Source organism: Enhydra lutris, unplaced genomic scaffold (genome assembly GCF_002288905.1).
Source record: "Enhydra lutris kenyoni isolate GAN:26980312 unplaced genomic scaffold, ASM228890v2 scaffoldscaffold1, whole genome shotgun sequence".
Taxonomy (NCBI): domain Eukaryota; kingdom Metazoa; phylum Chordata; class Mammalia; order Carnivora; family Mustelidae; genus Enhydra; species Enhydra lutris.
The window spans coordinates 78,670,794-78,682,332 of NW_019154085.1; the positions used below are offsets into that span (position 1 = coordinate 78,670,794).

Here is an 11,539-nt window from a genome sequence, read left to right on the forward strand (position 1 = left end):
GGCTCAGTGGGTTAAGCCTCTGCCTTCGGCTCAGGTCATGGTCTCAGGGTCCTGGGATCGAGTCCCACATCGGGCTCTCTGCTAGGCAGGGAGCCTGCTTCCTCTTCTCTCTCTCTCTCTCTCTGCCTGCCTCTCTGCCTACTTGTGATCTCTCTCTGTCAAATAAATAAAATCTTTAAAAAAAAAAAAAGAGTCTTTCTTGAATAGACATATGAGATGTTTTCTGTTTTTCTTCCACAAGGCAGTTAGGTCAGTAAATGGCCTATGGCCTGTTTTCATAAGCCTAAATCCTGGGTTGGGAAGCACAGAAACCCGAGTAAGGAAAGAGAATGTGTATAATGATTTAGGGGGATCTCTGGAATCTGAGGGCAGAAAGTAGCTGTACTGGAGAATAGAACGCCATGCAAGATGGTGCTTCTCTCCCACAGGCATCATGGCCCCTCTCTGCAAATCTACTCTATTATTATTTGGGAGCAGAAAATTTTCAGCTTCTTTGAGCACTTAAAAGAAAGTGGCTGTCTTACAGCTATCAAGTTTGGGGATCATACTAGCTGTCTTGTACACCTATTTTGAAAACTTCTAAAGATAATTTGATTAGTCTTGTTTAAGTTGGGTGTCTGCCTGAATGCAGTCAGCTGTACTAGGGGGAGGAGTAGGGCACTGTCAGAGCCATATCTATGAGGGTAGTAGGGGCAAGAGAGGCAGAGCTGGACACATAGTCTAAAATATGTGTGAAGTACATGAAAACACAGAAATCAGGCAAAACCTAACACCCACGTTAAGAGAGAGAATAAGAACAGTGAGGCATGTCATAACAAGAAACAGTGCCTTATTTTCCTGATCCATTTTACTTTTGGAATCTTTTAACTGACTTTCCACATGGCTCCTTTCATATGCTTGATAGGCTGTAGGAAAGGAACTCAAATGCACAGATGGAGTAGAAGTTTGCTTTTGTGTACCATTGGAAAGAAAATCTTTCATGACCATCCTTTCAACCAGACTCATTCACTGGAAGCTCTGGGTTTGAGGCCCTATGGCATTGACATCTTTTAAAAGCTCACTGAGTGATTCAAATGTGTAGCCACTCTTTTTTTTTTTTATTAACATATAATGTATTATTTGTCTCAGGGGTGCAGGTATGTGAATCATCAGGCTTCACAGCACTCACCATAGCACAGATCCTCTCCAATGTCCATAACCCAGTCACCCTATCCTTACCTTCCCACCCTTCAGCAACCCTCAGTTTGTTTCTTGAGATTAAGAGTCTCTTACGGTTTGTCTCCCTCCCGATCCCATCTTGTTTCATTTTTTCCTTCCCTACCCCCACTACTCCCCACCCTGCCTCTCAAATTCCTCATATCAGAGAGATCACATGATAATTGTATTTCTCTGATTAACTTATTTCGCTTAGCATAATACCCTCTAGTTCCATCCACATCATTGCAAATGGCAAGATTTCATTTCTTTTGATGGCTGCATAGTCTGTATATACCATATCTTCTTTATCCAGTTCATCTGTTGATGGACATCTAGGTTCTTTCCATGGTTTGGCTATTGTGGACATTGCTACTATAAACATTCAGGTGCACATGCCCCTTCAGATAAATACCCAGTAGTGCAATTGCTGGGTCTTAGGGTAGCTCTATTTTCAACTTTTTGAGGAACCTCCATACTGTTTTCCGGTGCCGCCACTCTTGAGAACCATCCTATTTATAATGAATGTGAAGGGAAATTGGGAAATAGTTACTGAAAGGGAAGTTTGTGTTATTGATATACTTCCCTTATTCAAGTTTTTTATATGGATATTCATTGATTTTTCCAACAAATATTTTAGGTGCTTTCTGTGCTCAGGTCACTGCTCACTCACAGTGCTTACTTTTTTTTTTTTTTTACTCAGAGACAGAGAGATCACAAGTAGGCAGAGAGGCAGGCAGAGAGGCAGGCAGAGAGAGAGGGTCAAGCAGGCTCCCCGCCGAGCAGGGAGCCCGATGCGGGGCTTGATCCCAGGACCCTGGGATCATGACCTGAGCCAAAGGCAGAGGCTCAACCCACTGAGCCACCCAGGTGCCCCTCACAGTGCTTACCTCTATAACAGTGAATAAACCAAACATGGTCCCTACCCTCTTGGAGTTTCTAGTACCATCAGGGAGACAGATAATCTCAAAGTGGGGAGAGCTATAATTAGGGCAGGTAGAGGGTGCTATGGGAATACAGAGAATTAGCACTTTTGGTGAGGGAGGTATCAGAGAAGGCTTCTTGCACGTATTATTCAAGTGACTTATGCTTAAATTGTTTATTCTTGTTACAAATCTCAACATCCCATTCTCTTGCCAAATATTAATTCGTAGCTAAGTTTTAAAAATCATCTTTTTTTTTTCTCTTGAAGGTGACTCATATTCTCAATGTTGCATATGGAGTTGAAAATGCTTTCCTCGGTGACTTTATATATAAGAGCATTTCTATATTGGATCTGCCTGAAACCAATATCCTGTCTTATTTTCCAGAATGTTTTGAATTTATTGAACAAGTGAAAATGAAGGTAAGTTTTGTTTTGATCCACAGTTCTTCAAAGGCAGAAATTTTAAAATACAAGTCCATTATTCAATCTTTATTCTCTTTGTAATGAATACATAGAGAATCACTATGAAATTTCCCCCCAACAGTCTTTCATGAACTTCTACAACTATTTAGTTGTCCAGTTTTTTTCCTCTCAATGAGATATGTACTTTTTTTTTTTTTTTTAATAATTTCTGTGCCCTATGTGGGGCTCAAACTCACAACCCTGAGATCAAAATTTGCACGCTCTATTGACTAAGCCAGCCAGGTGCCTCTTTATGAGATACTTTTATTTATTTATTTATTTTTTAAAAGATTTTATTTATTTATTTGGCAGACAGAGATCACAGTTAGGCAGAGAGGCAGGCAGAGAGAGAGAGGAGGAAGCAGGCTTCCCTCTGAGCAGAGAGCCTGATGTGGGGCTTGATCCCAGGACCCTGGGATCATGACCTGAGCCGAAGGCAGAGGCTTTAACCCACTGAGCCACCCAGGCACCCCGAGATACTTACTTTTAACATTAATTTCTCATCTTCCTATAGCTTCCTCAGAAATGGCAGGAGATAAAATTCTCCACTTACTGAATTTTTCTGTGTTTATATGTACTTAGATTTCCTTCGATGGTTTATAACCACCTGCCCTCTGACCACTTTGCAAGATAATCAGATGGAGTATGGGATGGATCCTGCTGTAGTCCTTTCAATGTATTTATGAAGATTAATTTGCATTTTTATGGCTGTGGTAGGGATAGTGAATTTATGCATTTTTAATAATAGAAAATTATAGGGTGCTCTAAAGACTAAATGTGTATTGCTTTATTGAGATTGTATGAAAATGCTGATCAGAAGCTGTGCATTGGTTCTCTGATTTTAAAAGACCAACAGATAATGTCCTACTTCAACTTTGGTAATAGATCCAAGTTAACACTGGGGTTCTAGGTTGGCTGTTACCAGTAATTATACCTTGAAATGATGTCACTTTTAGTTAGTATATAATTCTTGCAAAGTTTATGTGACATAAGTAGATGGGAATGTAGAAGCACTTACAGAGAAAAGTTAACTGTCCTGGGGCACCTAACAATTAATGACACTTAACATCAGAATCCAGCTTAGTTGAATCTGGGTAATGATTTCCCTTCTACCTTTTCTCCTTTCCTTTTTTTCTTCCCTCGCCCCTCCTTCTTTATATTTAGTAAAATTTACTGAATGCTTTACATGTCCAGCACTGTTCTAGGTGCTTTCCTTTAGATTATCTGGAAAATATAAATCTATTTAACTCTGCCATTCAGCTTTATTTAATAGCGGATATTTAGATAAAAGAAGAGGAGGAGGGTTTCTAATTCAAGGCCTAATATTGGCCAGTGTTTTCTCTTATGAAAACCTTTATAAGGTCTAGATTATAACATTCCAGTGTGTCAGTTGTGATAGTGTTAAAAATAAACATGATCATGTTTCTCTATTAGCTGCTTCTCTAAGGAGATGTGGAATATGCCTTAAATGGTAAAAGAAAAACGTAGGCATCATCCATATGCATATTCCTATTTGAAGACATGTACATGTTGCAAGTAAAATGTGGAAAGAGTAATAATTAATTAAAAGTTTCCTTTTCTTGGGTTTCCTAAAAAACAGAACCCGAGACAAAGATTAAGAGCTGGTGCTTCATTTGAAAGATGGAATCCATGGGCAGTGAGAGTGGGAAGAAAGGGAGGTGACCCAGGAAAGGATGGGAAGCTGCGAAAGGATGGTGCATTTCCCTTGCTCAGCACAACTGCACAGGGAGCTGCCGGTGAAATAGTTGGGTACTCAGCAGGTGTACCTCCTTTGCTACTGAAGTCATTCCGGCAGGGAGGACAAAGAAACTGCGCCACTGTACAGACTTTGGGAGGGAGAGAAGAGAGAATTCATCTGGCTCTCTGTCAGCTCCTGTTCTACACGATCAAACTTTGCCCACGGGGAGGTAACTAATACCACAATTCCAAGTTACAACAATCCACTCCTTTAGCAGCTGCCTTGAAGCCAAACTCAGTAGTCTGTGGTCTGACTTTTCATTCACATTCAGAAGCAGCAGGAGAGTCCAGAATTCAGGGCCTACTTGTTTATGCAGTGACCACCATGGGGGAAGAGTCAGGCCTTCTTAGGCAAGCAAAACTCATCAGGCCTAAGGGGAGCAGTTGGCCAAGAAGTGGAGGCAGAGGTGGAGAAGCTTAGGGCCCATGACGTGATGGCACCAAGAGAATCTGAGGAGGTACCTAAAACGTTTCTGCTATAAGATGTATTAGAATTCCATAATCTGTTCTAATTTTCTCAAGCATTATGTTTTATACTGCAATCCTAATTTCAGCCAATATTTCCTTGCCCTGAAAACTCTTTGCTGTTCAGAGTAATACATACTTAGTTTTAGCAATAGAATTCTTGAATTTTTTCCACTTTTTTCTAGAAGAAATCCTTTCATAACTTTCTCTGTTGTATGTACAGGTTTTATTAAATGTGATTACTCAGTGAATTGAGTGCCTTAAAACTACCTTTCTAGCCCTATACTTACTTGTTTTATCTTTTCATATTCAGCTGCCAAAAGGATTCTCTTCTCTTTTCCCATGTCTTTTCTCATTGTTTTCTGTACTTGTAAAACCCTATTGTTTGGTTTCTCTGCCTTTCCTCTATCTCTGCCTCACGCATTATTTGTTAGGTTTTTGCATTAAGAGACAGAAATACACATGAGAGGAAAGTAGTAGGGTAACCTCTATAGCCTTAAGAGTTCTTTTATGAAAATTTACTTGACTCCCTATTTTTATATGCAGAAGGTTTTGTTAATATGAAAAGGTGTATTTGATATTCCATGTTTACTCTATTACTCATTTTTTGTGATGTGATTTTAAAAACATGATGTAAGTAAACAATGTCATTGTAGAAAAATTAAAAAACACAGATAAGTAAAAATTTACTGTCCTTACACTGTTTAGACATAACTACTGGTAACATTTATATATATATATATATATATATATATATATATATATATATATATAAACATTTGATATCAAAAGACTCATTTAAAAAAGACCTAAACTTAGCTCAGTTTATCTGTCAACAAATATTAATTACTTATTCTGAGAAGATATGAGGGAAACATACATACTACTGCCCTCACAGAGCTTGCAGTCTAGTTGAAAAGTTATTCACAACAGTATGAGAACAAAGAATGCTTGATAAACTAGAAATACTTTAACATGATTTCTATCTGCCCAGAGCAAAATGATGATTCAAATTTTTAAGAGAACACTTTCTTTTTGGAAATGGAAAACAAAATTAATTTATTTGCTTGGCAAACATTTATGGAATATCTACTATGTCTCTAAAACTGCACTAAGGACACAGCATACAAAGATGGCTAAGATATTCCCCTGACCCCATCTCACTCAGAAAGGGACAGACTACTTAGAACAGAACCCTGTATTAGCTAGACCAAGAAGTGGAGCAGAGGCCTTCTAGGCAGAGGACAATAGCTGGTGCAAAAGAAAAAGTTTCTTTATAAATTTTTAAATTATTACTATTTTGAGTTCTAGAAAGGGGATAAAAAGCCAATAACTTTCCTGAGAATACTTAGGTCAGATACTTAACCCACTGAGCCACCCAGGAATACTTAACATTATTAAACATGAGCCGACCATGGATACATAGTATGTAAGGCTGAAAATAAAGCTTGTTTCATTTGCAAAGACATATTATGACTCAAAACTGATGACTAGTATGTAGTCAGGAAATATTAAAAATGACATTGAATGATATCTCTTATGTAGCTTACAATTTTAGGTTTCTTTTGAACTGATTTGTTTTGAGATAAAAGAAGTTCCTTACCAGTTTTCATAATTTACTGTAATATGATTTTTAAGTGCCTTTAATCTCATAAAAATGAGCTATTATACAAAGTAAGAAAGTTGCATGTATGTATAGTGAGTATTGGTGTTAGCCCATCCTGTACAGAAACAGTTAAAATTTGGAAATAATCATATATATAAGAAAACAATTGAAATTGTCTTTTTGATATGAGGATTTTCAAAAGATTAACTAATTTTATTGTGAATCATTTGGTTTTCTTGAAATGAGAAGCATTTGTAAATTTATTGCAATAGATTAGGAAAGGAATTTTCAACAGATTTTTAATTGTGAGAAAACTACCTTGCAAAAGTGAAATGATCCAATGAGTTATAAATATGGTATTGTTAATATATGCTTTGGGTAGAGACTTAGTTTAGGTTTTATTTTTTCCCCCTTACCCTATTCCAATCTTTCTTTTGTGTTGTACCAAAGAAGAATCAGGAAATGAAGTAACTAAAATGTCTAATTCTGTAAGGTGTGCTTCCAGTTCAGTTCATTTTGCTTAGATAATTAACTTTTTAAAAGCCTCAGACAAGGCAGCCTGATCAGTGCTTTTCCGTCAGCTCCATCATTTCATTATTAATGCAGTATTACCCCCATCAGCATTGGTCTTGCACCGTGTCCCTTTTCACTTGTAAAGTATGATTTGCAAGTTATCTGAGACATTTTTCATTTATTGACCCGATGCTAAAGTATCTAATTGCCTTTTCTACTTCACATTATCATGAGCTGTTTGTGTCATTTTACTACCTCATAAATTTAACTTTTTTAAAGTTACTCCCTTCCAGAATAAAGTATATCTGAGGGTAGAAAATTTTTTCCTTTCTGGTCATTTTACACATAGATTACCAAGCCAGTGACACTGGTTTCTTTGTAGGAACACTGTGTGCCTGTGATGTTTCGGTCTTTCTGTTTAGTGTTATGACTATGGTTTTATTTATTTCTATATGTATATTACCTGTGATTTTTCTCTTATTTATAGATCTGTGTATCTCCTAACACAGGCTTTTAGATATACTTTACTAGATTACTTCAGTTTGATAAAAGATACTTTTTCAAAATTCCAAATACATTATCAAAGCATTTCAATCCCTGGGGGGTAGAAAGAGAAGTTTTTTGATGGATTAATTGATTTTTTTTCCATTCATTGCTTATAAGGAATTGTATTTTGGTAATTGAATACATTGAATCAAACAAATTGATAAAATGAGTATTTTTATAATTTCAAGTAGCGTAAGAATGTACAAGTGATTTAATAAACTTTCTAAGTGAATAATGGAGATTTTTGATTGGTTTTATTGCAGGATGGAGTGCTTCTTGTTCATTGTAATGCAGGAGTTTCCAGGGCTGCTGCAATTGTAATAGGTTTCCTGATGAATTCTGAAGAAATTTCATTTACAAGTGCTTTCTCTTTGGTGAAAAATGCAAGGCCTTCCATATGTCCAAATGCTGGCTTCATGGAGCAGCTTCGTACATACCAAGAGGGCAAAGAAAGCAATAAGGGTGACAACATACAGGAATTAGAAAGGGGTGACAGTTCATGAGTTACATTCCGGCAGATAAAGGACAACTGTAATTTCTGAATTAGCCCCTATAGCCACCCGTCCCCTTTTTTGAAGAGTGGACTGAAAAACTTCCTTTTGTCTTGTGTTTTTTAAGTGGAAATGGAGGTTAATTGATTGTCTTGAGCTGGTGTATAAACACATTTTTAAATTATATCATGTTTTCTTTGGTATTAAATATGTGATTCAACAGTTCTTTAATTTGCTAAGAGAAGAAGATATATTACCAATAATTGATTTCTGTAGGAGAAAAAGATTTACATTCAAAATCTTTATTAGAGCATGAAAAGATTTTTCTATTCCAGCAACTGTTTCCATGAAGGAAAAAACTTGAAGTACTACCTGACTTACTATTTCAGAGGGAGGTAAATTTCTTTGTAAAGAATTTGTGATTAAAAATTAATACCTTAAACCTCCCAAAAGAGATAACCCAAATCTGAAGGTTAATACAGTATAGGTATACCTATACAGATACAGTATACCTTGTTTTATTGCACTTTACTTCATTGTGCTTCGCAGATGTGTGTTTTACAAATCAAAGGTGGTACTTCTGCATTGAGGAAGTCTATTGGCACCATTTTTAACGAGAGCATTTGCTCACTTAGTGTCTCTGTGTCACATTTTGGTAATTTTCAGTCTTTTAAACTTGTTCATTATAGTTGTATTTGTTATGGTGATCTGTGATCAGTGATCTTTGATGTTACTATTGTAATTATTTTGGGGTGCCATGAACCAGACCCATTAACAGTGAACGTAATTGATAAATACTGCATGTGTTGTGACTGTTCTACCAGTTGGCCCTTCCTCCATCCCTCCCTCTCCTCGGGCCTCTCTACTCCCTGAGACACAACAATATTGAAATTAGGCCAATTAATAATCCTACAATGGCCTCTAAGTGTGCAAGTGAAAGGAAGAGTCGCATGTCTCTCACTTTAAATCAAAAGCTAGAAATGATTAAGCTTAGTGAGGAAGGCATGTCAAAAGCAGAGATAGGTCGGAAGCTAGGCCTCTTGCGTCAAACAGTCAGCCAAGTTGTAAATGCAAAGGATAAGTTCTTGAAGGAAATTAAAAGTGGTACTCCAGTGAACACACGAATGATAAGAAAGCGAAACAGCCTTATTGCTGATATGGAGAAAGTTTTAGTGGTTTGGATAGAAGATCAAACCAGCCACAACATTCCCTTGAGCCAAAGCCTAATCCAGAGCAAGGCCCTAACTCTCTTCAATTCTATGAAGGCTGAGAGAGGTGAGGAGGCTGCAGAAGAAAAGTTTGAAGCTAGCAGAGGTTGGTTCATGAGGTTTAAGGAAAGAAGCCGTCTCTATAACATAAAAGTGCATGGTGAAGTAGCACGTGCTGATGTAGAAGCTGCAGCAAGTTATCCGGAAGATCTAGCTAGGATAATTAATGAAGGTGGCTACACTAAGCAACAGATTTTCAATGTAGATGAAACAGCCTTATATTGGAAAAAGATGCCATCTAGGACTTTCATAGCTAGAGAGGAGAGGTCAATGCCTGGCTTCAAAGCTTCAAAGGACAGGCTGACTCTCTTGTTAGGAGCTAATGCAGCTGGTGACTTTAAGTTGAAGCCAATGCTCATTTACCATTCTGAAAATCCTAGGGCTCTTAAGAATTATGCTAAATCTACTCTGCCTGTACTCTATAAATGGAATAACAGAGCCTGCATGACAGCACATCTGTTTACAACATGGTTTACTGAATATTTTAAGCCCACAGTTGAGACCTACTGCTCAGAAAAAAAAATTGCTTTCAAAATATTACTGCTCATTGACAATGCCCCTGGTCATCCAGGAGCTCTGATGGAGATGTACAATGAGATTAATGTTGTTTTCATACCTGCTAACTCAACGTCTGTTCTGCAACCCATGGACCAAGGAGTCATTTCAACCTTCAAGTCTTATTATTTAAGAAATACATTTCGTAAGGCTATAGCTGCTGTAGATAGTGATTCCTCTGATGGATCTGGGCAAAGTAAACTGAAAGCCTTTTGGAAAAGATTCACTATTTTAGATGCCATTAAGAACATTCGTGATTCATGGGAAGAGGTCAAAATGTCAACATTAACTGGAGTTTGGAAGAAGTTGATTCCAGCCCTCATGGTTGACTTTGAGGGGTTCAAGACTTCAGTGGAGGAAGTAACTGCAGATTTGGTAAAAATAGCAAAAGAATTAGAATTGGATGTGGAGCCCGAAGATGTGACTGAATTGCTGCGATCTCATGATAAAACTACAATGGAGGAGGAATTGCTTCCCATGGGTGAGCAGAGAAAGTGGTTTCTTGAAATGGAATCTACTCCTGGTGAAGATGATGTAAAGATTGTTGAAATGACAACAAAGGATTTAGAATACTACATAAACTTAGTTGATAAAGCAGCAGCAGGGTTTGAGAGGATTGACTCTAATTTTGAAAGAAGTTCTTCTGTGGGTAAAATGCTGTCAAACAGTATCTCATGCTACAGAGAAATTGTTCGTGAAAGGAAGAGTCCATCAGTGAGGCAAATTTCATTACTGTCTTATTTTAAGAAATGGCCACAACCACCCCAACCTTCAGCAACCACCACCTTGATCGGTCAGCAACCATCAACATCAAGGCAAGACCCTCCACCAGCAAAAAAATTAAGGTTTGCTGAAAGCTCGGATGATGGTTAGCATTTTTTAGCAATAAAAATTTTTTAAATTAATTTAAATTAATTTAAATATCTTAAAATGGAGATATAGACATTGTTTCTTTAAAATATAATGCTATTGTAGTAAATAGAAACTCAAAAAGAAATTTGAAAAAAAAAATATAATGCTATTGTACACTTAATAGACTACTGTGTAATATAAATGTAATTTTTATATGTACTGGGAAGCCACAAAATTCATTTGACTCACTGTTGCAATATTTGCTTTATTGTAGTGGTCTGGAACTGAACCCACAATATCTCTGGTGTAGGCCTATATTTATATAGTGGTTACCGTATTCACAAAGTTTTTATGTCCTTTCATGAAAATGTACTGACTTTTCACTTTTAACTTAATTCTATGGCCTGTATTTATTTTTTATTTTTAAAACTTTTGTATAGATGTTCTATCTTATGTGATTGTGAGCTTATGCTTCTTTTGCTGATCTGGTCTCTTATGTTTTTCATATCCTGGGTCCCTAGGCTTCTGTTTTGGGGTTATATGTCATAGTTTTTGGTCTCCTTGGGTCTGTGGGAAAATATTTTACACTGAAAGATCATGCTTTAGGTATGATTTATTCAGATCTCTTTTCTAGTTTGGTATTCTACTAGAGACTATATTTTTAAGGAAAGAAGAGTTATGGTTTTGTATGAAAATTTAAGTACTTTGTTAGAAAGCCTAAAATGATTTACAATTTTATCTCTGGCTAGAGGCTTTGAATAGTTTTCTTTTCTTTCTCTTTTTTTAAATTAAGTTTCCATATTGGCAAGGCTAAACTCTGTACATTATAAATTTGCTTAAAGATATTATTTGAATTATTCAAAATAAGGTGTACTTAAAATTACAGTAATTAAGATAGAATTTA

The 11,539-nt window shown here is 36.7% G+C and overlaps 1 protein-coding gene across 2 annotated transcripts in view; it reads left to right on the plus strand.

The window, feature by feature from the left end:
• LOC111143868 (dual specificity phosphatase 19) overlaps window positions 1-8,672 on the plus strand; it is a 19,113-nt gene extending 10,441 nt beyond the window's left edge. The window contains exons 3-4 of one of the 2 annotated variants that reach the window (XM_022497859.1): window positions 2,387-2,539; window positions 7,733-8,672. In XM_022497859.1, coding sequence (XP_022353567.1) covers window positions 2,387-2,539; window positions 7,733-7,972 — 393 coding nt within the window. In that variant the 3' untranslated portion in view covers window positions 7,973-8,672. The remainder of the gene's footprint in view (window positions 1-2,386; window positions 2,540-7,732) is intronic. The other variant, XM_022497870.1, reaches the window with a different exon arrangement.
• Window positions 8,673-11,539: the final 2,867 nt, after the last annotated feature.